The 27075-nt window shown below is 47.0% G+C and overlaps 1 protein-coding gene across 1 annotated transcript in view; it reads left to right on the forward strand.

The window, feature by feature from the left end:
- Positions 1–5686: 5686 nt before the first annotated feature.
- The window catches only part of LOC124062752 (nucleolar protein 4-like), a 103235-nt gene continuing 81846 nt past the window's right edge, over positions 5687–27075 (forward strand). Inside the window, exons 1-2 of the mRNA XM_046395683.1 lie at positions 5687–6743; positions 7124–7718. Coding sequence (XP_046251639.1) covers positions 7284–7718 — 435 coding nt within the window. The 5' untranslated portion in view covers positions 5687–6743; positions 7124–7283. The remainder of the gene's footprint in view (positions 6744–7123; positions 7719–27075) is intronic.

Here is a 27075-nt window from a genome sequence, read left to right on the forward strand (position 1 = left end):
GCTGCAGGAAAGCTTCCAGGGCTGAGAGACTCTCCTCACCCTCTCCTCACCCTCTCCTCACCCCAAACTGCTGCTGTCATCTCTTTAAGGGCACACGGCAGCTCAGCTGCTTCTGACTGTACTGAAGGCCAGATACATTACTACCAAAGGTCTGTAAGACTTCTGTTTTGACAGTCGGGCAGTGGACAAAAAATAATGCAAATCTTTTGTGGAAGAGGTTTCATATACTGGAGCTAAAAGGATTCATTTTAGCCCATGTTGGACTCTGGGCTGTTGTTCAGTACATTTTAAAGACTGAATTAATAATTTGATAAAATGATCCTGTATGACAGATGAATTGTGTGCAGGTCACTGAAAAGGATTTTGAAAGATTTATTTTAAAGAAAATCAGGTAAAGGTTGTGGCAGCCATGAAAGGGAACATTAGGAGGAGCTGAAGGAGGCTGCTGCTTGGAATCCCAAGTCCAGGATGAGAAGTGGGAGTGAAAAACCTTCCCTCCTCTGCACTGCAGTGGGGTCAAAGCTCAGTCTCTTCAGGCTTCATCCTGGTTTGGGACAGCAAACCGACAGTGGAGATTTCAACACTTAAAGTGTGTCAAGCAGAAGACGAGAAAGAGGAAGAAAAAGAAGAAGAGGACAGTTTCACAGAGAAGGAAATCCAAGAGGCCCAGCCCAGGACGGCCTCGGACACGACTCAGAAACCCACTCAGCGTGGACAAAAACTGGATGGACAAGAAGAGAAGCTAAACAGGGTTTCACCTGGGTCTAAGACAGACTTCCTACACGCGTTTGGTCTGGCCAGGAGTCTGACAATTAAAGGAATAAAGTAAAAATGTTAACCAACAACTTAGACCATAACAAATTTGTTTTACATGAAAGTGCAGCCCCCACACAGTCTGCTTTGAAAGATTCTGCAGCTGCTGACACCTGACGTACATTTCATTATATTATAGAAGAGTTTTAATGCAACGTGCTGATGAACATGCAGTCAGAGTTATCACTTGTCACGTCTGTAAATCTGCACTGACAGGTTCAGTACGTTTGGACACACGCTTGATGGATGCATTGAATAAAAGGCTTTAAATGTTCAAACTCCCTCATTTTAACGCTTTATTAAAAACGCTGTGTTTAGCCTAACCCCCCTCAGACGGCAGTTGGTTTCCACCAGCTGCCCGAACGTTGGCCTCCTGGACAACAGCACAGCGAGAAAACAAGGGTGAGCGGGAGGAGAAACTCGAGTGTTTTGAAACACACTTTCACTTCCCATGGTGGAAGGTTATTTTCATCCTCCTCTGTCGAGTTTCTCTGTTTTTTTTTCTCTCCATTGTCTTATTCCTACGGGGAAAGTCGATCAGATAAGACACACACGTGCAAACACAACGGCCCAACGTGAACTCACATCAACTTTGGTCGTCTTTGAAACAGCTCAGGTTTTGTAAAATGATTTTCTGAAAAGCATGGAATTGGTAACTGCAGTTATATTGATCCATCAGAGATTAAATATACAGAATTTCACAATGATGGCTTGACTGAGATTATTTAATAATCCTGCAATAGACCTGTTTGACAGCATCCATGTGAGAGCACAGGTGTCACTTCGGACACTAAGGATGGATCTGTTCTCGTCAGGTGTCCCAGGAAGCTGTGGCGGTGATACCAGGACCCTGAAACCCGAGGGCTGCAGGAAGAGTGACACTTGGCACAGGAAGTCAGTCACTTAAAGGAACTTGGGGTCTTCGTACCATTTGTACCTCAACAGTACAGCACAACAGGTGTTTTGGCCTGTGGTGGCTTTTCTGTGGATCCTGACGACCTTCAAGCTTTCCTTGAGGCCGACAGCTTGTGTTGTGCTTGTGATCCAATCAGGATCAGCACTCAGCTGTCACTTATGATGTTTTAGCCCCTTTTTTATGGCAGAATCAGAAAAATGAACACCTCGTCTCTCTGTGTCTCTCTGTGTTTCCTGCCAGTTTGATCGTCTGCCCCGCCCTGATTGGCTCCGCCTGCACCTCCGCCAAAAGACTGTGAGTCCTTTGAATCAAGACCTGCTGTCAGAGATGTGCACTCCAGTCCTGTTCTTTGTGGCTTCCTAGTTTTAACAAAATGTCTGTTGGGAAAAAGGAGCTAAATGAGTTCAGTATTGATGTTTAATCTTTTTTAGATAACCACATGTTGTTTTGAAGGTTCTGTCAGTGCCAGAGGATCCAACTGAAGGCTTGTTAGTTTCCCCCGTGAGCCGCAGTGGCGTCTGTTACTGGCTGCTGCCTGAGCCACGGCGAGCATCAGTCTGAAGCTCGCTGAGATGTTCGCTGATAAGAGCAGACAAACGGAACAGGCTCTTTCAGGTGGTTGTCACTGCGTGTGGTTATGGTGCTGACATGGTGACGTTTTTCATTTCGACACCCGCTCGCCTCTGATATCTCTGATCTGATGGGTTTTTTGTTTTGCTTTTTTTTTCCTTTTCAGAGAATCACTTTTGGTGCTCAGGACGTGGTTTTCATCAGGCCTCTGGTATTCATCAGATCAGATATTCAGATGGCTTTGGCTTCTTATTCTCTTCCCTCTTGTGCTGTTCATCCACCCAAACAGTTTTGGTGTGAGCTGCAGAGCTTTGGAGATATCAGCTGTAGACACGTCTGCCTTCTCTTGAATGTCATGGAAGCAGATAACACGTCACTCAACAGCGATGTCTCTTTCCAGAAACCGCGACCCGATAGCTCAAGATGATCCACAGACCTCGTTGTGAGCGGGTTCATGTTGGAACTGTTTTCTTTCAGTATTGTTGCACAGAAGGAAACGTACATCTACTCATGGATGAGAGGCTGGCTAACTAAGCCAGCTGAAGTTAAGGTTCAGCTGAGGAGGACGACATTAATGTGTTGATTTAGATGTGGTTTGGTTCATGGCTTGTTTCAGAGCTCCAAAACGTGTAATTTTGGCCACTTTGAACAAAGAGATTTGCCAGAGCTTCAGCTGAGGCTCACTTTATTGTCTCCAAAGGGAAGTTTGTGTCAAAGCCTGGTGGGACGGTGGACACAACCATGGAGTCAACACACACAGCCTGGTGGGACGGTGGACACAACCATGGAGTCAACACACACAGCCTGGTGGGACGGTGGACACAACCATGGAGTCAACACACACAGCCTGGTGGGACGGTGGACACAACCATGGAGTCAACACACACAGCCTGGTGGGACGGTGGACACAACCATGGAGTCAACACACACAGCCTGGTGGGACGGTGGACACAACCATGGAGTCAACACACACAGCCTGGTGGGACGGTGGACACAACCATGGAGTCAACACACACAGCCTGGTGGGACGGTGGACACAACCATGGAGTCAACACACACAGCCTGGTGAGGACGGTGGACACAACCATGGAGTCAACACACACAGCCTGGTGGGACGGTGGACACAACCATGGAGTCAACACACACAGCCTGGTGGGACGGTGCACACAACCATGGAGTCAACACACACAGCCTGGTGGGACGGTGGACACAACCATGGAGTCAACACACACAGCCTGGTGAGGACGGTGGACACAACCATGGAGTCAACACACACAGCCTGGTGGGACGGTGGACACAACCATGGAGTCAACACACACAGCCTGGTGGGACGGTGGACACAACCATGGAGTCAACACACACAGCCTGGTGGGACGGTGGACACAACCATGGAGTCAACACTGGGGCGACTGGAGTGATTTCAGGGTTAATTCAAGGTAACAGTAACCTGTCAGTGCTGTGACCACAGACTCGTGTCCCAGGTTGAACAGGTGGACAGTTTTTAAGTGTAGATTTGATTTTTTGCTATGGGCTGCGTTCACATTCAGATCACGTTCCCCTTGTGCAGAAGCAATCTGATGGACAGAGTTACTGAAGCAAGGATAAGAAAACACGCCACGTCTGCAAGGTTTTCCCCACCACGATGAGGCTCAGGCACACGAGGGCATCAGCACCAACGGGACCTTTTCAGATCTAATCACTGTGGATTTTTTTTTATTTTAATTTAAGTTATTTTATTAATCCCAAACTGGGAAATTACTTCCCTGCATTTAACCACACACACACATGCAACATGCAGTGAAACACACACAGGAGCAGTGGGCTGCACCAAGCGCCCGGGGAGCATATTGGGGGGTTAAGTGCCTTGCTCAAGGGCACATCAGCCGGCTAATGGGGGGTGGGGACATTATCACTCCACCACACTCAAATTTTTCCTGCCTGTCCGCTGGAGGAATCAAACCAGCAACCTTCCGATCACAAGCCGCTTCTCCAACCTCTAGGCCACGGCTGTGCGTCTTTGTTAAGTTCTATCATTACACTCTTTGGATGGTCCAACATGATGTGAAAATAGATTTTTTTTTTATTGCTTTATTGAAAAACATAAAACGTCCTCTTGGAGGTTGGCCCCCAAACCCTCGGACAGGAAAACACTGACCTCTTATTAATATGTAAACACTTCCAAAAGGAAAATGTGCTTAGATTTGCAGCACAGAAAGAGTTAATTATAAATTGCAGTGATAATAAACACAAAGTGTGCTTGACAGGAAGCTATTTTCAGAAAGGGGACACTAACTTTCCAGGCTGTAACTGTAAATTCATATGAGAGTAGACTTCTTTCCATAAATACGTGCGAGGCTGAACAAAGCGGAGGAACGCGATGTGAACTGTGTTCCTCTTTAAGGCTGCTGGCAGACGGTGTTGTGTGTGTTGAGGGAGTGTTTTCAGCAGCCTGGTTGACTGCCAGCTTCCTTATTTTGATGTGTGTACTGTGGCTGTTTCCACAGCAGGTCGCTGGCCTGTTAGTATCTCGTCTTGCCTCAGTGATTTCAAGGCTACATGTGAGTGCGGGATGGAGGCCAGATGACGGTTAGACCCCTCAGCAGGGAATCATCCTCAAGAAAGAAACAAAGAATTGCTTTAATTTGATCAGTTATTCTCAGGCTTGTTGGGTTAAAAACACACACACACACACACACACACGCACACACAAAGTGAAGGGATGAAATACAGAGTGGAGACAAACCAACACGTTTTAAGAAACAGATGTCGCTGAATGGCCTGTTGGCAACATGTCCTCCTCAGTCTGGAGAATCCGAGGGTCCGTTTGTTGTCTTTTATTTCCAGTGGCTTCACATGAATGTACCAAAGCAGAACAGCAGCGCTGCTCTTTGGGCTGAGCGGGACTCTGCAGATATCAGGAGCCCCCAGCAGCTAACATGCATGAAATCAAAACACTTGGGCACAAAAGCTCCCATTAAATGTCTTTGTTGGTGAAATTTTGAATCAAATAAAAGCTGATATGGCGGGCTGCGAAGGGTCTGCCTTCATTGGTTTAGCAGGAATAAAAAACATCTTCATGTTTAGTTATGTTAGTCTGTTTGGTCCCACTAGGCTTTAATACTTCAAATCTGGATGCTCACATTTCACAACCAAAACTTCTGGCCTCTCTGTGGCCTTCAGCAACAGGTACTCCAGGTGAGTGCTGACATGTTTTTTTTCTCACTATAACTTTATTAAATTGAATATCCAAAGACGTGACTGACACCAAGTGTTGAGGGGCTTCAAGTCAGAAAACGAATGACGGAAAGAAACAAAACACTCATGAAAAACGGATTTGGTCGGCAGCGGCAGTTGAAAAGCTGCACAGTCACGTGACAAATAAGAGAAACGTACACAGGTGGAGTACAGTAAAGTAAATCAGACAGCTGAAAGTGCAGAATATGTGTGGGAGTTTGTCAGGAGAAATTATCAGCTTTCCCTCTGCAACATTATTCATGTGTTTTTCAGTTTAAAAAAGTAAACAATGTCTGTGATCCTGGCTGGTAAAGCTGAGCTCTGACTCAAGTCAGGTCAGAGCTTATTTATCAGCTTTTCCTCTTCAGGGCCCCTTTGAATCAGCTAAATAACTGGATGAACAGGAACCATCGGATGCTGCCGCGGAGAGAGTGACGAATAACTGCGTGGACCTTGTTCACCTCGCGCAACAATCACGGCTTTTATTAAAACATGTCCAAAGAGATTTTTAACACACATTTCAGGCTCTCCCTTCAGTCTTTGTGGTCCGCCGTCTGGCAGCAGCGCGCTGCGCCTGTCTGGACCTTTTTGGGACACTTCCTGCTTTTGAGGCTCGAGCTGCAGCCGCGTGTCGGTCCCGTTGACTCCGGCCGCGTCCGAAAGCTGGTGTGTTTGTGTTCAAGGCTGCTGCTATCGTGACTTAACATCTTCAGCGCTTTAGCCACCGTTTATTTGAGGAGGGGGGAAATGAGGCGTAGCGTTGCGTAAGGGTGCCAGAAGAAGAAGGAGAAGAAAGACAAACCGGATTCAAACAGGTGTCCGCTTGTCTCCCATCAGCCCGAGCCCGGAGGAGGAAGAGAGCGAGAGAGAGAGGGAGAGAGAGGGGGGAGGAGGTTACAAAGAGGGACACAAGAACGAACATTTGTCAGGAAATAACGCTGTCAATGGGAAAATCAATCCGACGTGTCGTCTCGGTGTGAAGCCACGCGCTCCGTCGGCTCAGCGGTGATGGAGACCCGGCAGGACGAGTCCGTCTGTTAATGTCGGAAGCGGCTCGTACTGAGAGACAGACAGGTGAACAAAGATAACCCGCGCATCTCCTTTCTTTCTTTCACTGTGTCTCGGAGGAGGAAGAGGAGGTGACAGACGAGGGGGAGGCGGTGACCGACATCCCCCACGGGACAGGCCGACCGACCCACGCTTCTAACAGGTGTGTCTGAGGAGGGCTCCAGTCTGCACCGCCCGTCCGGCCGGTCTGCCTCCCGGTGCCCGCCTGTCTTTCTCGTTGTCCCTGCCTGCCAAATTTCCACCCAGACGGGCGCTGCTTCGGAGTAAAATTTGGTTGGTTTTAGGCATCCCGTTAAGTGAGCGCTTTTCTTCTCGCAGCTCATCATTGGTGCGCAATAGCAGCGAGGAGGAAGGAGGTGGGATCCAAACGGCTCTTTTTCTGAGACGTTCATTTAAAAAACCCCAGCGGGACTTTGTTGCGACGTTCGTTTCTTTCTTTGGGAGTAAAGGTCTTTTAGCTAGCGGGTCTCTTCGGGGGTCAATGGGAAAATTTGAAGATTTGGTTTGTGTTTTTCTCGCCAGATTTGAAGGTTCAGAGGATTTCGCCCCCTGGTGAAGAGGCACACCGCCGGTCCCGTGGCTTCGGCGACGTCCGCTTTCGCAAACGAACTCGTTTCTGACCAATTGGCTGGGTCTTTCAAAGGACTCCCTCCTGTACCGACCAAGTGCGCCGCGTTTCATCATGACAACGCGGAAAGCCAGCTGTGTGACGGACACGGTGACCACCTCCACTTCCACCACCACCACCAACAACAACAACCACCACCAGAACCAGCCGAGGAGCCGGAGTCCCAGCAGCGGGGATCCGGCGTCCGAGGCGGCGGGCGGAGGCGCGGAGATGTTCGGTGAATTTCAGGACTGGTGCCTGCGAACGTACGGGGACTCCGGCAAGACCAAGACCGTGACCCGGCGTAAATACAACAAAATCCTCCAGACCCTCCTCCAGGGGGACGAGGAGAACAGCAACGGGGTTTTCCTGCATGAGAAGAGCAACAACCACATCAACGCCAAATTCAAATTCTGGGTCAAGTCCAAAGGCTTCCAGGTCAGGACGCTGCAGGACGCCAAGAACGGCTCGTCGGACAGACCGGTGCTGTACGTGCCCATCAAGGCGGCGGTTAGTGCATCTTCCCCTTTATCTCTGACATGTGTGTGTCTGTGTGTGCGTGTCCCGTTGTCACAATGCCTGCTCGTCCATCGCTGTTTGGACCATTATGATAGGCTCCCCTTGTTTGCATAAAGAAACAAGGTGTGTGTGTGTGTGTGTGTGTGTGTGTGTGTGGGCTGAAGCTGTACAGCACAACTTTCCCTGGCTCAGTGCCATGTCTACAGCAAACACCTGTTCCAACACAAGGCTGAGCCTGTTAGTGGTTTTAAAACCCACAATCTATATTTTACCAGCCTGTCCTGGTTTACTGACAGACAGTTTGGGAAAGCCGCTCACTAAACTTTTGCTTCTGCTGGTTAAAGATCCACGATATATATCAGACCGATATCCAACCAATATTTATATTATCGGCCCTCAGCTGGTAAGAGAAGTCATAGCTGATAAAGGGAGTGCAGCGTCTTCGCACTCCGGCCCAGTGGGTGGAGGGAAGCACCGTCACAGTTTGTTTGTGAGCTGTCAGTGAACCCAGAGAAGAAGAGGACTCAAACTGCTCTCTAGTCCAGGTGGTGTGGACCTGAGAGCCGAACGTGTCGTCACCTTAGCTTTGCTTACCCTCAGGTGTCACTCGAAGGGTTGAAGCAAGGCGTCTGGACTTGTGAAGAGTCCCCTAAAACATCTGCCCTGGATGATACCGATGCATCGGTTTAAAGCTTGTCACTTGTGTTTTCATATCGGCTGAATAAGACAGATGTCCGTACACAAAAATGTGAGTTTCAAACGTTTTCATTGGGCGAGCTAGCTTTGCTACATCACAAATTCGGTCGCTGTCTGATTTGTGAATACTGCAGCGGCCAGTGAGGTGGTCCTCAGGCAGACTTGGTTGGCTACGAAGATGTCAGCACAGTGTAACGTCGCAGCGGATGCTGCTGTCCGTCACTGCTGCATACAAGCTAATGAGCTAATGAACAATAAGAAACAAAAGATGCTAACTGGCTTTCTGAAACGAGCTCTTCTGGTCGTGCTACCTTAGGGCTGAACCGCTCTGTATTTGCTCTAGAACGAGTTGTTTTGATGAAAAGCACCTTTTATGAAGGCAAACCAGGTTAAAGAAAACAGGAGTGTTTTTTACGTTCTTTAAAACTTGTCTGAAGGGGGAACTTTGGTGATTAGTGCTTTTTATTAGCAGTAATCCGCTGACAAGATACGTATCACTTCACATCATATCACGACGTATATGATGTATGCATCTAAATTTTAGGAAAACTGTCATGGAATAAAGAACAACACCACAACTGCACGCCTTAAGTCTGAGTAAATCAAAGTTTATCCATTGCGACCGTCGTTAATTTCAGCTCCCTTTTTTGTGCAATCGGAGCAAAGGAATTAGTAAAGTCCTTGATCAATAAAATATAAAAAGATGCTTGCAGCATTCTTCAAGTGAGCAAAGAAAATAAAAATCGTAACAGTAACGGCCATGAATTTTTGCTCGTAAGCTATCCATTAAAAATACAGTATCACTCAACGTAATGTTGTGATACTCGAGTTTATCAATACTGTCTTACGCTCTCGTTAATGATACTGAAAGAAACTGATGCAAGTAATGACAGTTTTCACCATCAATTCATGTATTTCACTTGTGATCAGTCAGTTGATGAAGAAACAGCAACACATTTCAGAGCTAGTGTTGTACTGATAACGAGACCAAACCAACAAACCAGTAACTTTATAAATAGCTACACATGATTACAAATGATGCTTCTCTTATGACAAATGTGAAAATAAAAACGGCAGTTACAGTCGGGCGCTTGTCGGAGAAACATGAGCGCTGCTGGGTTGATTCGTTTTCCGTCAGTTGACTGATTGAATGCGAAAAACACAAGGCGGTAACCCAGTCCACTTCATCTGTCTCATCTTTTGCTTTGTCCCTCCTGACCTGGAGGTAAAATTTGTCCACAACCTCGTTTTGAAATGTTTATGTCTCGCTTTCAAGTAAAAGCTAATTGGGATGCTTCCTTGGGTGTCATTTAGATATTCACATCTGCTCTAAAGGCAGGAGTGGATGCATGGATGTACTGTTACTCTTAGTGCTCCAGCAGTCCACGAACTTTACTCCCATACTGCAGCTGTCTGTTGATGTGAGGGGAAAAAGGCGCGATGCTGAGACGTGAATTTGTTGCAAGAAAGATTGTGATGGTGAACCGAGAAAGTGGAAGAGAAGGAGAGGAAGGAAACTGAGTTTGTGCTTTTACACACTGCAGGGAATCCAACATCCACGAGCTTCGAGTCAGCTCGATTGTGTTGCATTCAGGTACCACCCTGAAGACAGCTGGACAGAGAGAGGGAGGGAGACAGGAAAGGCAAGGGGGAGAGAAGGGAAGTCATATGTAAGTTCATTTTAACCCGCTTTTGGGCCTAGAAATGAAAACATACTGAAAGAAAGAGATCGCAGCCGAATTGAGTTTCCCCATGCAGGGTGGCTGGAGTTCGGCCCTTACAGGTGAGACGAGGTGAGGTGAGGCGAGATGAGGTGAGGTGAGGTGAGGTGAGGTGAGGTGCCCAGAGGAGCAGAGCCCAATATTCTCAGATGTGAATCTTTGTTTTTTGTCTTCATACATTGAAGATCTTTGGGTTTTGGACTGTCGGTCGCAGTCGACAAGTAAATGAAGCTGTCGGCGTGTTGTCCTCAGCTGTTCAGCATGTCCTCCTTCCTGACTGATGAGACTGACTGTATTTAATTCCCCTGAGGGACGCTGTCTCGTTTCACTGTTACTGTAAACAACTGAAATGACGATAAAAAAACCTCTTGACTTGAAGAAGAAGAAGTCAGTCGTGGGGTGGGAATCGGCTCTCCGTCAGCATCCGTTGTCAGGAGCTGCCCTGCGTGTTGCTGGTGGCGTCACAGCAGAGAGCGCGGTGGAGTGGGTTGACTCGGAGACGTGAATGGGAGGACAGAAAGCGGACTGCTGTCTTTAGAGAAACTCTGTCCGGTCTGCAGCTGAACCGTTTGGTTTGTCGACGGCTGAACAGACAGATGGCCTGACGTGACGCAGGGCTGCTGTGGCGATGAGGGGGTCTGAGGTGCTGGTTGGCATGGTTACCGCTTGGCTAATTTCACCCTGTCCCACATCATTTCATATCCAGATCAAAATCAGAATCACAGTCAGGACAGGGAGTCCTCTTTCAGAGTCTGTCTTCTCTGTATCTCCCTTTATCTCTGTCTCTCTTTATCTGTGTCCGTCTCTGCGTCTGTCTCTTTCATTGTCTCACTGTCCCTGTGTCTCTTTGTCTGTGTCAGTCTCTGTGTCTGTCTCGCTGTCTCTGTCTCTCTTGGTCTGTGTCAGTCTTTGTTTGTTTCTATGTCCCCCTCTCTGTCTGTCTGTCTCACTGTCCCTGTGTCTCTTTGTCTGTGTCAGTCTTTGTGTCTGTCTCACTGTCTGTCTCTCAGGCTGGTGTTTAGATTGAATATAGACACTTTTCTGTTGAACTCTGTGTTGTTTCTTTTTTCTGTGTCTAAACACAGCTGGACAGATGTTGGAAGCAGTGTGGACATTTTACTTGTCTGTCCAAAGTTTGCTTCCAAAAGAAGCTGGCTTCACCCAAACTCACAGAAACGGTATTTTCCCGCTTCAGTGCAGGATTCGTGGTTCTCTGTGGTTACCGTGGATGACGCAGTGGACTCAGTGTTGGAGGCTTCGTGCGCACTGAAAACTCAGTGTGGAAGGTCTGGTGATCGTCCTGATTAACAGCCACCGAATGACTGTTTGTCATTCATATTTTAAAACGTTCCATCCTCCGGCTTTTATTTGGGATTGATGCTGTTTTGTGTGTCCAGTCTGCACCATCATTTGATTTCTGTGCGAGCTGGATGAGATCACTCAGGGCGGCAGATCGAACTCCTGCCTTAAAACTGCTGATGGACAACTGGATTTCAGATTGTCAGTGATGTTGGAGGCATTTCCAGTCTGCTTTTTGGGTGGATCATCGGGATTGCTGTGATATTTAATGTCAGGAATATTTCATGACGTTGAAACACACACACCACTTGTGACCAGGATTCAGTGTTCAGTGTCTTTTGGTGTGTTTGATGACAATAAGAAATGAGAGAAAATAAAGAAGAGTATCACCTCCTGTGAGCCCCCTGTGCTCCAGTGTTTCTGATCAGCACCACATTGAGCAACTCAATGCTGTCATGCTCTTCAACTTTCACCGCAAAAACAAAACTTAAAATCTAAACAGTTTTTGTCTTTTGCAACGCAGGAAGCAAACATCAGATGATGACAAATGACAGCACACAGGAAACGGCACCAGCGTGTGTGTGTGTGTGTGTGTGTGTGTGTGTGTATGTCAGCATGTGTGTGCGGGTTGAACTTCAGGTCTTTGTCTCATCTCCTACCTGTCGAGCGGGGTGAGAAATGAAATACACACCTGGATGTGTTGAGCTACACAGGATCTTAATGTTGTGTTTATCACTCAAATCAACTTCCCGATTTCTTTCTGTCTACGTCGTGCTGAGAGGAGTATGACCTGACTGCAGCAACAGCTGATTAGAGCACAAACAGTGTGTGTGTGTGTGTGTGTGTGTGTGTGCGGGAGAGACAAAGAGGTGATATTGCTCAGCTGATCTGTGAGGCACGGAACAATGTAGGGATGAAAGAACTGAAGAAACGGGGTTGAGTGCAGAGGAACCGTCACTGTCGGGTGCAGTAGCCCCCCCCGACAGGCCGTGATATCTTGTCATTATAAGAAACCGGTCCTCCTGACTGCCTACACATAGTGGAAGGCGGTTGCCACGGATCAGAATAGTTTAGAGACCTAACTTAGCCTAACTTAGCTTTGTTACTTCCCTGTTAGCTTAGCTTAGCCTGCTGATTCGGCCTTATCACAGCAGTGAACCCAACCTCATAACCTGTGTTATCAACCAATCAATCAATCAGTCAAGTTTATTTGTCACATGGCTTGTGAGCAATAGAGCCACTTGGTAAAGCATCACATTATGTAAAAGTGAAGCCAGAACCTCCTTATCGCCTCCTGGTGGCTGGCTGCGGTACTGCTTATATGGCCCCTCTCCCTCCATGTTAGCAGATGGGACATGAGCCAAACTAAAAACTGTGCTGCCTGGATATAAATGAAGCGACCAACTTGCATGTGCATTGATACAGAACTGTGTAAAAGAATCAGACCTCTTTGCGGTTGTTTATGGCTATTATACCACAGCTAACAACCAATCAGGTGGCTTCATTTGAACCATTTGCTTTATACGTGACAGTAAATCATGCAGGTGAGACATGTTGCTAGTAGTCAGAATTTTTGTTTTTGTTTATTTTATTATGTGTGGCTTTTTGGGTAAACTAAATCATTTAAAATGCGTTCTTGAAATGCTGAATTGTTGTCTTTACATTGCAGCGACGGCCCTCAAACGACATGCTCAGAAACGTCGTAGGGCATCACAGCCATGCAGTTGTCTTCTGTATCGTGAGAACAAAACGGAAAGGAGAAACTATGTTTTGCTTTCTGATTTTGTCCACTTTGGCTGGTTTTAAATACGCTTTTTTTTAGCTGAGTAATTTTGGTCCTTCTTACTGCAGCTCACAATCCTCAGGAAAACGTCTGAACGACTACCGACGAAATGAACGCCTTAGAGTTCTCAGTGTGTTTTCATTGTAAATGGGACCTAATGGCTTTCTAACAGAAGGTTAGCAGGAGTGTAATTGGCCACACACAGCACAATTTAATCCACAGTTAGAACGAAGCCCCTGGCCAGCAGAGGAAACGCTTCTGAGCGCAGGGCGTGGAAGGAAACGTGGAAGCAGTGCTGCATTGACAGTTAACTCACACCCATCGTTTAAACTGACCGCAGACAAACCTTTCAAATTGGAATGTTTGGACACTTTTTGAAGCGTGATGACACAGTGTTTCAGACACTCTCAGAAACTTTATGGTGTCCACCTCAGGGAAGGTCGTCCTGTGTGTTCAGCTGCCTAAATGGCCTTTGTGTTGTTTTATTATCCTGTGCAGTCCAGTCCTTCTGTTCTTTTACACTACCGGAGAGCTGAGGTTATTAAAAATGAGTTTGATGAGTAAATCAAATTTGCTCAAACGACTTGTGGAGTAAAACATTAAAAAGAAAAACAAACAAAACTATCTCTCAGTTAAATCAAGAGAGCACTTTGAATTAGCTTAAATAGCAGTGCAACCACCAGCCGTGCTGGTGGGAGACTTTGGTTTAAGACTTGGAGGAGAACACCAGGTGCAGAAGTCGTTACTGAACAGACATCAGAATGGGCTGTAATGTGGGCTGCAGTGGACTCATGCTAACCACATGGAGACAGTTGTTTAAATGCGAGATCACCATGCAGCATAATCAAAGTAGCAACACAGTGGAAGTGAATGAGCCTTTACTCATTAGTGGGCTCCGTTCCACTGTACGATGAAACAGTCCAGTTTACAACCCGAGTCGACTCTGTGATCAAATTAGTCTTCCTTAGAATAAGGTCAGCAGTCACATTTGGTCAGCGTCATGTTCCTAAACCACATGTCCCATTAACCCTTCTGCTTTGTGAGGGGACGGGACAGCTCGTCCCTCTGCCCGTCTGTTCTCGTCTTCACTCAAACAGTCAACCTTGTTGTGGTGTGTGATCAGGAGAAATTTTACGAATGCAAAGATGCAGTGACTCACCAAGGAAACGTACTCGTTTGCACTGAGGGTCCCAGCTGTTATGGTAATTTTAGCCTGGTTCGACTATCACCCAGTGACGTAATGTGTCACTTAACATTGTGGTGTAAGCGGGCTGTATTAAAATGGCTGTGAGAGACACTTTTCTTTCACTCGACATTATCATTTGCCCATCGCTGTGTGTGTCGCTCACACACCGAGGGGGACCAGTCTGGCTGCAGGGGGTCTGATTCTCACAACATAAAAGATCTGCCAGGTTGGATCAGTCCTCGGTTTTGGCCAGTGTGCAAGTCTCCACATTTCAGTAATGTCTGAACATTAATGTGACCGTGATGCACCGAGCACCTTTGGTCTCCCGACAATACAGTGAAGAGTTTCTGTAGTGCAAACAGAGCCTGTTTGTCTGTTCCAGCTAAAGAAGGAAGTGCTGAGTGGGTTGTTGGCACTAATAATAGTTGCTATCTAGACAGTCATGTCAAGTACATGTGATGACTGCTTCCCCCTCTGTGCACTGGCTTCAGCCAGGGCTGCACAGAGAGGACGGTTGGCCGCTTCGCAGCAGAGCCTCATGTAGAAGGAGTTTATCAGTAGCTCCATGGCTCGGGTCCCTCTGAAGAGACACATTCAGCTGTCCTGGTCCTGGGGAAAAAGCCCTGCTGAGCCTCTTGTTTTAACAAGTTTGACACAGAAATCCACTCAGCTTGGTGCCTTTGAGTCGTGCTCTTTTATCAGATTTTCTCAGCAATGGGAATGTGTCTCGCGGACAGGTGTTCTTTCTTTTGGAATTACAGCCGAGCCGTATGGCTTCATCTCCTGCAGGTCTTTTGGTTGGCTGAAAGTGAGGCTGATGGCTCAAACGTGTCAGTAACGTCCGACTCCTCTTTCAAACAGAACACAGCTAACATGAACATTATGTCACACGCAGGAATGTAGTAAACATAAAGTGACGAGGTGATCAGATTTCCTGCCCACATACGGCGGCGATAAGCTGTGGACAAACATCTGAATCATTAGGGCTAAAATTCGTCATTGCTGAGCCAAAGAAGAATTGTGACTGGACTTCACGCGTGCTCAGATAGTGAATTGCTTCAGTTTTTGTGGTGAAGCTCTGTGTCAGTCGCTTCATGGAGGGAAACCGGAACTTGACTGATGCTTTTTATCCTAATATGTCACATCCTGTTTAAGAATCTTTGTGTTAATTAGCTTGACTTCTCCCTTGTGTGACTTTATTGTATTCAGTTTGCTGAAATGGTGAAGGCATAGATGTCCCAGAGACTCTGAGACCCCACAGTGGACAGTTGACTTCCTGTACAGTTTACTCTTTGTGGTGCGGTCAGTCTGCTTCTTGTTAAAGTTACTTGCTTGTATATTTTAAGAAGCCACAGAGTGATGCTTGATGTGTTTTCCTGCTGCCTTCGAGATTATTTTTACTGCATGAGAACGATGTCTCGCTCAGGGACAGTCAGATGGGCCCGATATGAGCTGTGGTGGCTCTTATCAGCTCTGTAGTGGGGTGGGAAATGATATGTGTAGGTTTCTGCTTTACCTACACATGAGTGAACGAAACCTGTGTGTGTGTGTGTGTGTGTGCGCGCATGTGTGTGTTGTCCTTCATTAGCACAACAGAGACAATTTGTCCCAGTGTAGAATGGAGGGAGGAGGGACGGACCAACGGCTTTCTTGTTTGCTCTCTCTCTCACACACACACATACACACACACACACACACACACACACACACGCACACTCTCACACACACTAGCTCTCATCTGTGAGAGTGCTGTCCTGTGCATGTGGGGGTCTGATCTTCTGACAGTCTGTGTGAGTCTGTTGAAGAAGGGGGCAGCTTAATCAGGCCTCAGTGATCTCTGCTGTCTCAAAGAAGCCCTTATTCTGTTATAATAAAACCCCTAAACTGACAGGAATTGGTAGGACTTGGACATTCATCACAGTGTGTGTGTGTTTGTGTGTGTGTGTCTGCTGCCCTCCCTCTGACCCCAGTGTATTGTAAGCCTCTGTGTGTTTGTGTGAGTAAGCAGCAACTGTTCCCCTGTGCCAGAGGTTACGTGAGGGCCAGATGTTGGGTGAAGCAGCGGCCACACGGCTGCCAAACATCAGAAAAATCAACTCTGTGAAGTCTGACGAAAACTGGAAGCTGCTCCGCTTCCAGCAGAGCCGTTTGGCCCGAATAACTCCGGCAACGTTAAACACAAGTTTGTGTTTAACATGTAAACTAATAATCACAACAGAAAGTCAGGAGAGCTGATGGGTACGCTTGGGGACACTTCCTGTTGTTGCACCTCAAGACTGCAGCTATTTGACGATTTATCGATTTAGTTGATGGAAAGACAATTAGTTGCAAGCTATTTTGATAATCGATTAATTATTGGTATTTTTGGCTAGTTAGACCAGAGGATGTTTGGTCAGTATTCAGTAACCGATCATATGGTAGCCTGGCAGGCGCTTTGGCTCCTGGTGTTATGGAAGATAAGACAACAGGAGTGACAGACGAAGGTGAAGTCGTGTTTCCTGTGCAGAGGATCTCATTTGCATCTGTGTGAAGAAGTGACTGATTAGGTGTTGATGTTAAGGTGTTAAATCAGAAAAACAAACCTGTTAAAATGTAACACGGCACACATTTCCTTCTGCCCTCTCCATGCAGAGAGGTGCATGCTGGGTAAACAAGAAGCTGTATCATGACATCTGGTTTTTGATGATTAAATTTCGTTCATTCCGCTCACCGTCACCATCCATTAGCTGTGACCGCTCGTCCCTTAGCGGGCTGCGGGACAGCCGTGGAGCACGCCACGGGCAGGTCACGAGGCTGACATCCGCTCACACAGACGGACAGGTTCGAACCCCTCTGGGTGCTGGCCACTGTGTGAAACAATAAATGTGATTAACAGCAACCAATTAAGTGAGGAAAAAAATAAATTAAAAAAAATCATATTAATCGACCGTTAAACTAATAATGAGTTGGAGCCGTGAGTCAGCTGTGAGTCTGCTGACTCTTCATCATCCCGGTTTGTGTGTGCTGTTGGGTTGAGTGGAGCTGCACAAGTGTAGTAACAGCTCCAGGTGGACACACACACACACACACACACACACACACACACACACACACACACACACACAAGGTCGTTGTCTTTGTTTGGTGGATCAGTGAAAGTGTCAGATGTCTTGGAGAACAAACAAAGCAAACACCCCTCACCGTTCAAGACTGAAGAGACAACAGAGTGTGTGTGTGTGTGTGTGTGTGTGTGTGTGTGTGTGTGTGTCGCAGAGGCGCAGGTTGAAGCTGGAAACTTAAATCTGCGTCGTGTGGATTGAAATGTGAAAACGTCAGTCGACTGATCTAAAAGTAAGAAAACACTGAAGAGTCAGAATTGAGCGATTGTCCAAAACATATTAATTACTTGATGAAAGTCAATTGTCACGTTCCTCTGTAACATCTCAGCAGTTAACTACAAACGAACTCCAGCCAACAAAGTGCCAAAAGTTTCCTCTCTTAATTGGATGAATAAGAAAAGAAAAACAGAACGTGATTACTTCTACAAATCGCGCTTCAACTCTTAATTGGTGAGTCTGAATTTAGACGGTTTCCATGCCTTCAGAGCCTCAGCAGTAAATCCAGCTCAGTGCCCACACAGCCTGAGTGTGTTTAAAATCACGAACTCACTCACTCGCTGTCTACCCTGAACTAATTAAAAGTAATAAACTTTGACATTTCTGCATAAACACGCATTTCCACTTGGCTCTTCCACTCTGAAGCTGTTGTGTTGCGAGTGGGAAGGAAAAGATAACGAACGTGTGATGAGCGCTTGTGGATCTCCACGTGATTTTCAAATGGTGCGAGAGGTTAAAAAAGATTTGATGAGATGTCGTAAAAACTTAAAGCTGAAGTTAATCAGCTCTGAGGTTACATTTATATTCTCCATTTTCTGTGCAGACCATGTCAGTAGTGCACCATGGGGGCATTCATAGTGTGCTATAATGCATTCATAATGCTTTATGACTACACTCATGCACTGTTGTCAGCAGCATGAAACATTATAGCTGTGACCTCTGGTGAACTCCAGTGTCTTATGGAGGCTCTTCAGAATCAGAATCAGAATCAGAATCAGAATTCCTTTATTAATCCCTGGAGGGAAATTCTTGAATTCTTGACTGGTTATAAACTCCAGGTTGACTTATGGGGCTTATAATGCATTAAGACCACCTGCCTCCCTTCACTTTAACACATTCAGTAACTTATGATACTGCATGGACTGTTACAGCACAGAATGAGTCCAGCTGATTGTTGAGGTGTGTACAGGTGAGTATGGGCAGTCATAATGCATTATAAGCCCCAACCTCTTGTTTATAAGCAGTCAAGAGCCTCCCGAAGACACCGGAGTTGTTTAGAAGACGAGGTCTTGATGCGTTTTCACAGGATCTGTTCTGAACCTCAACCACAGGACTGTTGTTGCCTAAACGTGACCACACACTGCGGTGTTGGTGTCAGAGTCCTAAACTTTGTGGTGCGTTCAGTCGAATAAACTTCTGATCGCAGTCTGGGCAGCGGTTATGATTCCAACATGAACGAATTTGCAGTTGCAGGTTAGTTGTACATAAATGTATTTTCTAGGAGACACGGTTGAGGTAATTGTAACTTTAATTCAGTACCTCCATGTTTGGTTTGCTGAATATCTTAATTTAGGCACACTTTTGTGTTGCGATTTCTTGTTTGATGGATTTAACTTTACTTCAGCGTAGGTAGGTGCTCGTTGTTTGTGTACATTCGGATGTTTGTTTGTTTTGTTTTTCAGCTTGACTGTTTTGGGAATTTTACATTTTTAATTCGTCTTCTGACATTTCAGATGTCATCTGAAAGGCTTTTAAAAACTGTTCATCCAGTGGAAGGTCATGTAGTCCCTTGGTTTTGTGATAAAACATAAAAGTTGGAGGAGGGAGCTTTTAAAACGCAGCTAAGGGTTGCTGCAGCAGGAGGGAGTTCCTGTGAAATAATCTGCTGCTGAAGGTGACGGCACATTTCATCTGCGTCAAAGACGGAAACTGTGATATGAAGGCCGTTAATTGTAGTGCAGTCGGTTACCTTGAGTTTGCAGCGGTGCTGGTATGTTGAGACAGCCTTGGGTTTGCTTCCCCCTCCTGTTGCCATGGTGAACCGCTCCTTTGGCCGCATCGATGGTGAAAAGAAATTAACACCAGTCTTAATTAGACCGCAAGGCTTCAATTTCCACCTTCGTCCCTCCTGCCTCCTCCTCCTCCTCCTCCTCTGCTGACCTTCTCCTCCCTCTCATCACTTCCCTCTCCCACCTGAAAGGCAGCCTGGCATATTAACACCAGCCAACAGGCATAATTAATGAGACCAGTCAGTCACAGTTGGCCCTCTGAGATTGTGAACACATCCAGCTTCCAAACGGATACACTCTGTTCCTGCTTTCTGTCATTCTGTGTTACGTACAAAGAGGAACCCTAATCGACTCAGATTAATATATCCAATACACACTGTATAGACAGAAGTATCCAGACACTCGTCTTTATGAGGCTGTTCCTCAGGGTTTGGGCTCGGCCCCTGACTTCCAGTGAAGGGAAATCTTAATGCTTCAGCATACCAAGACATTTTGGACAATGCTATGCTTCCAACTTTGTGGCAACAGTTTGTTGAAGGCCCTTTTCTATTCCAGCATGACTGTGCCCCAGTGCACAAAGCAAAGCTCCATAAAGACATGGTTGGATGAGTTTGGTGTGGAAGAACTTGACTGGCCCACACAGAGTCCTGACCTCAACCCCATCCAACACCTTTGGGATGAACTGGAACGGAGATTGTGAGCCAGGCCTTTTGGTCCAACATCAGTGTGTGACCTCACAAATGCTCTACTGCATGAATGGGCACAAATTCCCACAGAAACACTCCAACATGTTGTGGAAAGCCTTCACAGAAGAGTGGAAGCTGTTAGAGCTGCAAAGCTGTCTGTGTGTTTACAATGAGACGTCATTAAAGTCCCTGTTGGTGTGAAGGACCCAATACTTTTGTCTACATAATGTACATGCCGCGTGTATCCATTCGTATCAGCCTGCGCTACTTCGGCCACTTCAGTTCACAGCTCAGCTCACCATTCAGCTACATTTCACTGCGTTTAGCCTTCACATATGAGACACTGCTTTTAAGAGAGAAAATTCAAGTGGAATTTCAGTTGCTTTCTTCAGTGATTTCAGCAGCTTCCAGCAGCAGCAGTTGGACAGATGCTTCTGCACTTCTTAAAGTAAAGTGACATATTTTGTCATTGGAGGGAACTCACTCCAACGAAATTTGTGCTCTGCATTTAACCCACCCAAGTGACGTGCACACACACACAGCAAACCCGGGGCAGTGGGCGACCGCGTGCAGCGCCCGGGGAGCAGTGGGGGTTAGGTACCTTGCTCAAGGGTACCTCAGCCATGGACACCGGGACGGGGAATCGAACCAGCGATCCACCGGTTACGGGTCCGACACCCTAACCGCTGATCCACGACTGCCTTGTGCTTCAGCGTATTACTTCTGGATGTGTGCATGTAAGTGTAAATTTTACTCTGTTCTTTGTACAATTAAATTCTTATGGTGTACACATTCTGTGTGTGTGTGACACTGAAATGACCACAGATTTTGGTTTAATAGTGCACAAAGTGTTGCAGAAGGATCCATAAATGACCTTAGATCCTTGAAAGGCTGAGGCGAGGACAGGAGGCTCATACTTAGTCTCTCAAGTGATTCGAGCAGCATGTCGACTCAAAGTAAAAACCACTCGCCTTCTAAGGAGGAGCAGCAACAATTTCAACAGAAAACAAAGTCGCCTTTTCTGTTTAAACTTTAGTGAAAGCTGTTTAAGTCGTCCCCATGGCAACCAGAGACATCCCCGTGTTTCTGCGTGTTTTTCTGTCGCCGTTAATGAAGCCTAATCTGCACAAACAGTCGTTGAACTCAGACGAGTGTCCTGCCGTATAAGACGTTTTAGCACCTGCGATACCTGCTTTCTTTACCCCTCTGTGACACTCAGCTGAATGTCTTTGGGTTGAAGACTGATCAACATTTTTGACCAGTCTGTCGCTTTTTGAAGACCAAACAACTGATTGATTTATTGGGGAAGCCTCACAGCTCTGTTGGCGTTCATCTTCAGCCAGATGTTCTGGAAGGAGGCCCAGGAAACACAGTTCGTGTAGGAGATTTTGTCTGCCGTAGCCTAACTGACGTCTTTGCTTCCATTTTCAGTCCTCTACCAGCCGACTGAGGTCAGGAGGCTCAGCAGCGTCTAACGCCACAAAGCTGCTGGCGGTAGGCGAACTTTGTCCAAGCATCTGTTGTCGTGGTGGAATTAGTTAAGAAGGGAAAAATAAGTCTTGAAGGTGGAAGCCGACACGAGATGGAGAGATGGATTTCCTGCTGCTGTTGTCCGCTAACGGGGATGAGGAGCCTCTCCCTCTGTTTGAGTTCACCAAGAAAAGACATTAACAAGGGTTCCCACCAACACAGTCTGTCTGTGCACTTCATCATCTTGTGAAATCACAGCAAACAAAAGCAACGATTGTCATGAATTCAGAAACAACCCGGCACCTTCGCACCGTGAAGTGACAGTAAGCACTCGATTGTGATTTTCCTGTCAAAAGGGGTTGAAAAATTTGTTGGGTGATTTTTCTCTCTTGGTGTCTGCCTCCCACCTGAAGCCCCGGACTGTGCCAGGTAATCACGGCCCTGATTGGGTCGCAGTCCTGCAGGCCACGTCCTCCCCCTCCCCCACAGAGGAGACAGCTGATTGGCTCAGAACAGCTGGCTTCCCCCTTCATGAGCCAATCATAATCAGACTCCATTCACAGGTCACAGCTAAATGTCGTCCGGCTTTACTTCCCACATGCAGAGTTTATGTGTGTAGAAACTCAATTAATCAACGTTTTCCTCCTCGTTACGTATCAGCCTTTGAAAGCTGCTACCAGTCGACCTGCAGTTCAGGTTGACTCCGTGGGTCCGTAGGTGTGAATGAGTCCGTCTCTGTCCCGTGTCAGCTGATCAGCTCCACCAGGTGTGGCTGGTAGATGGATGGACGTCGTGTTATATGAAGGACTTTTTAATCTCATCATCTCTCGGCTGTGTCTGAGGTGGATTTAATGGAATGAAGAGCACATTTTCCTGCTGGTTCAGACCGATCTGGTCTCTGGGGGGAGGAGGAGGAGGACGCAGAGGAAGACAACGTTGTTATGGGACAACGGGCTTCTCTTTATCACGTCTCCCCCTCCTCCTCGATCATGACCCTCCAAAGCACATAAGCCGCCTCCCTCCAGCTTCCCTCGTCTTCCAGCCTCACTGTCTCCCCACAGACACCCCCCAGGCTGTCTTTTCTCCTTGTTTCTCCCTGCCCCCCCCCAGCCCTTCCTCCTTACCCACAATGCCCCTTTCTCTGCTCTGCTGCCAACGCTGCTGGATAATTAGCTCAGTATCCTCAGATTTGTGTGTGTGCGTGCTGCAGCCATCGTAACATGTTCATTGTCACTGGTTTGAAAGGTTCATCATGTTGCCAAAACTTTTGGTTCTTGTTGGTTAGTGCAGCTGAAGATGCTGCGGTCATGTGCTTTTCTAGCTGTCAGAAACTCATTTCTGTCCCATCCATGTCTCACTTTTAATGTTTTTTTAATGTCTGTGATGCTGCAACTTTTTAAAATGCAGCAGTGTTTCCTTTTCCGTTTTGTTTCCAGTGCAAACTGGGAAAATTGACTGTCTGTGTTGTAGATACGAGGGTGTGATTCTGCTGAAAGCTGCTGATTCAGTCTCACCCTCGGTGCTGTGGGTGAAGCTCGACTACATGCCTCTGAATTGAGTGCTAACCCCCTTTTGTTTTGTTAAGGTGATCAGAAACACACTTTCCATGTCAACTTCACCTTCATGGGGTTAATGCTGTGGTCCACAGAGACACAGCGAAGGTCACGCAGGCAGGACTTTTACCCTGGCCAGCTTTTTCATCTGCTCTCTCCTCTAAATCTGATTCAACCTGTGGGCTGAACTCAGGCTGAAAGGAAGAAAGGACCATGTGGGCAGGGGAAGGAGAAGGAGCAGAGATGATGGATGGAGGGAAGCAGGTCACAGTGAGCAGGATGGATGGATGGATGGATGGATGGAGGGATGAGAGGAGAGGGGGATGGTGGGGCTGGAGGTGGGTGAGTGTGTTGCTTCATGTCATGGCTCATTTAGCTGCTGCCTGTCCTGCCTGCTGAAAGTGAAGTCCGAAGGCAGGACTATCGGCGACTGCTGCTCTCAGAGCTGCTGCTCTCAGAGCTGCTCCTCTCAGAGCTGCTCCTCTCAGAGCTGCTGCTCTTAGAGCTGCTCTCGGTGTGTTTCGAGCAGCCTCTCGACCCTCCAATCGGATCGCAGCGCGTCAGAAATTGCAGCCGCATCGTTAATTTCTGTGTGACCACGGATTGTTGTGGGATCTGCGATCTGAGAGCATCCAAACGTGATCTGAACATTCAAACACACACACACACTGTGATGACTATCCAAGCCTTCCCCTGTGGGTGGAGGCTGCGGTTTGCTTCTCACCTGCTTAAAACAAACCTTAACTAACCAGAGCTTCATCGTATGTTGCAGTTTTGGAAGGCTGTAATCTATTTTTAATGTCAGAACTTCTTGGCGTTTAATTGTGAGTGAAGTCGCTCATGTGTTTGTTCTCAGCTCCTCTTGCTCGTTGCCGCTGACATTTTTTACGTTGGCGTCCATCTTATGTACCGTCAGTGTTTGTGGTGAACCACAGCGGCTTGAGGTGTGCGGTCATTTCCTAACTTTGTTCTGTGTTAAAGTCAAACCCCTGACACATCAGACTTTTGAATTGTTACTGTGTTTTATCAACTCTTACGACAGCCTGTGGAACACTGAACCCCGACGGGGCTGATTGTCGGCCTGTTGACTCCTGAAGTTGAAGTGGGAACCGAAGCTTTTTAGGTGTGCTGCATGATGGAAGCTCAGGGCTGAAGTGATGTGTGTCTCCTTTTGTGTGTTTAGCATAGTGTGTGCAGTCATGATGATTGTGTGTGTGTGTGTGTGTGTCAGTCTATTGGCTGAAGAGGGGTGGAGGATGAAGAGCAGGAGCAGTTAGTTTTCCCTGAATGGACTCCACGTGTATCCTAGCAACAGGCTGGTTTGGAAATGGGATGGCGAGATAAACGGAGGGAGGGAGCCCGCAAAAAAGGAGGAAATGAGCGAGAGGATGCAGCAGGTCAGAGATGGAGGGTCAGATAGAAAGCCGAGCTCCATGTTGTGAGAACAGAATCAATACGAATCCGCCAAGTGCTACGGCAGCTCCCACTTTGACCCAAACCGCTGAAATAACCCTCAAATCTGTAAAAAAACCAAAACACAATATACTCAACGCTTCCTGTTTGCCTGAAAAATATGTTTGGTTTGATGAGTTGACCAAAACGAAGGGATTTCACTCAAATGTCATATTTATACACTCGTAGAATCTAATGGGAATTAGAGCATTAAAGTCCTTAAAATGGCACAGATTCTCCCTCACTCACTGAAAATTCAGGATATACGAGCGTGTAGATATGTTTCATATTTTTCTCAGGTCTCCACATCTGGACCAGGACTGGCTGCCGATTGGCCAACAGTTTATGATGTCACAAATCTTGCTGTTAACTCTTAAAATCGGCTTTGTGCTCGGGGAAACTTTACACTTTGGGCAGAATGTGAGAACACAGACATCATCCTGCACCACAGATTATGAAAAAGTGGTTATTATTTAGGGAATAAGAAGAGTATTTTCTCAAACAGCTGCTCACTGTAGTTCTTATCAAACAGACAGGAGGAAATAGTGCATTTGGTGGGGACTATTTTCAGCGGCGGATTAATCCACCTTTGGCGCTTAGTGAGAATAAAATGAAAGTGAAAATGAAATGAGTTTTGTGGAAGCTGCTGACTTGACATGAGCAGATAAAACGGGGGGAAAACCTCGCTGTGTCTTCAAACTGTGGCATGTGACCTGAAAATGGGTCATGGGTGTCTTTTAATGAGTCCGTCCCCCAGAGAGACGCAGGGACGCCGCTCGTCTCCCCGGACGGGAGAAAAGAAAGCCTAAAAATAGTTGAGTTTTCAGTGTTTTACTGGACGACTCTGTTGGCTGCGGCACACGACCGACGTGTGTGTGTGTGTGTGTGTGTGTGTGGTCGCAGCCTGCAGCCTCTGGAGATGCACATGCAGCCCTGTGTGTGTGTGTGTGTGTGTGTTTACTGTGTTTATTTGTGTGTTCACTCGAGTGTGTCGTGCAGACGGGCAGCTCTGCCCTCACACCTCTCCTCTCTCTGACTTTGACCCTGCTGCTCAGCCAGTGGGAAGTGTGTGTGTGTGTGTGTGTGTGTGTGTGTGTGTGTGTGTGTGTGTGTGCGTGTCCACTGCATGCTGTGCTGTCCTGTCTGCTGTGCCTTAAGGTGTCCCCTGAACACACACATGCACACCCCCACCCCCACCCTGTGGCCCACATAGATGTGTGTGTGTGTGTGTGTATGTGTGTGTGTGTCTGTGTCTGAGTGTGTGTGCATGCTGTCACATAAGCTACAGTCCCGGGCCAGTGATGTGCCCTCCAACCGCTAGGAGCTGAGGTGGGGGAGGTCCAGAGTGTGTGTGCACGTGTGTGTCTGTGTGTGTGTGTGTCGTGCTCTGTAGTTAGTGTGTATGTGTGTAACTGAATCTGTGTATGTCTGTGCACACTTTCTTGTTGTATGTGGAGGTTTTATGTGTAGTTTGTGTGTGTGTGTGAGCGAGCTGGTTTTACGTCACATTCGGTCCCAGTATCAGCAGCAACAAGCAGACAGTGGAGGACAAACATGTCCCCTCTCCCCATCTCTCCTCTCGGTCCTCAGTGTGTGTGTGTGTGTGTGTGTGTGCGTGTGTGTGTGTGTCCTGAGCCGTGCTGTACAGCAGCCTGGCCCTCCTGTGATGTGGCGGGGACGGCGTGCTGTGGCCTGGCTCATCGTCAGTGAGCAGAACCAACAGTATCGCGTTCCTTTCGTGCTCAGCAGTCGTCTCGTCGTCAAACGTCACGTCGCTCTTCGTTAAGTGCAGAGCTCAGGGAAAAGAAAAGGTTAAAGTTTTTTCATTTAGTTGTAAGACATCAGCTTGATGTGAAGGGTCACGGTGGTCCGGGTTCGAGTCCAGGTCTTGGTTTTCATGTTCTCCCTGTGTCTGCGTGGGTTTCCTTCCTCCCACATTAGGTTAATTTGCTACTCTGTGTGTGTGTGTGTGTGTGTGTGGTTGTTGTCTGTCTTTGTGTATTGCTCCTGTGATTGGCTGGCGACCAGTCCAGGGTTAACCCCGCCTCCCGCCCGTATCTGGGCTGGGATTGGCTCCTGCCCCCCGACTGATGAGTGGTATTTGCTGCAGTGTTTTAATAACATGAGTGTGACTGATTCATTAGAGAAAAGACACATTAAAGTATCTGATATGAAACGTACTCAGTATGTACAGATATTTACACGTGTGTGTGTATACTGTATACTGTGTGTATATTCTGCTTTCAGTGGTTTCTGTTTTCATCCGGTTGCTCATGAAATGAATTCATTGCGGCTGAACTGACCTGATGAAAGAAGTGAACTGAAGGAAAAACGTTCAGGTTGAACTCAGGGAATTAAAGTAGATGGAAACTTTACATGTTTAAAATACTTAGAGTCA

This window comes from Scatophagus argus, chromosome 8 (assembly GCF_020382885.2).
Source record: "Scatophagus argus isolate fScaArg1 chromosome 8, fScaArg1.pri, whole genome shotgun sequence".
Taxonomy (NCBI): Eukaryota; Metazoa; Chordata; class Actinopteri; family Scatophagidae; genus Scatophagus; species Scatophagus argus.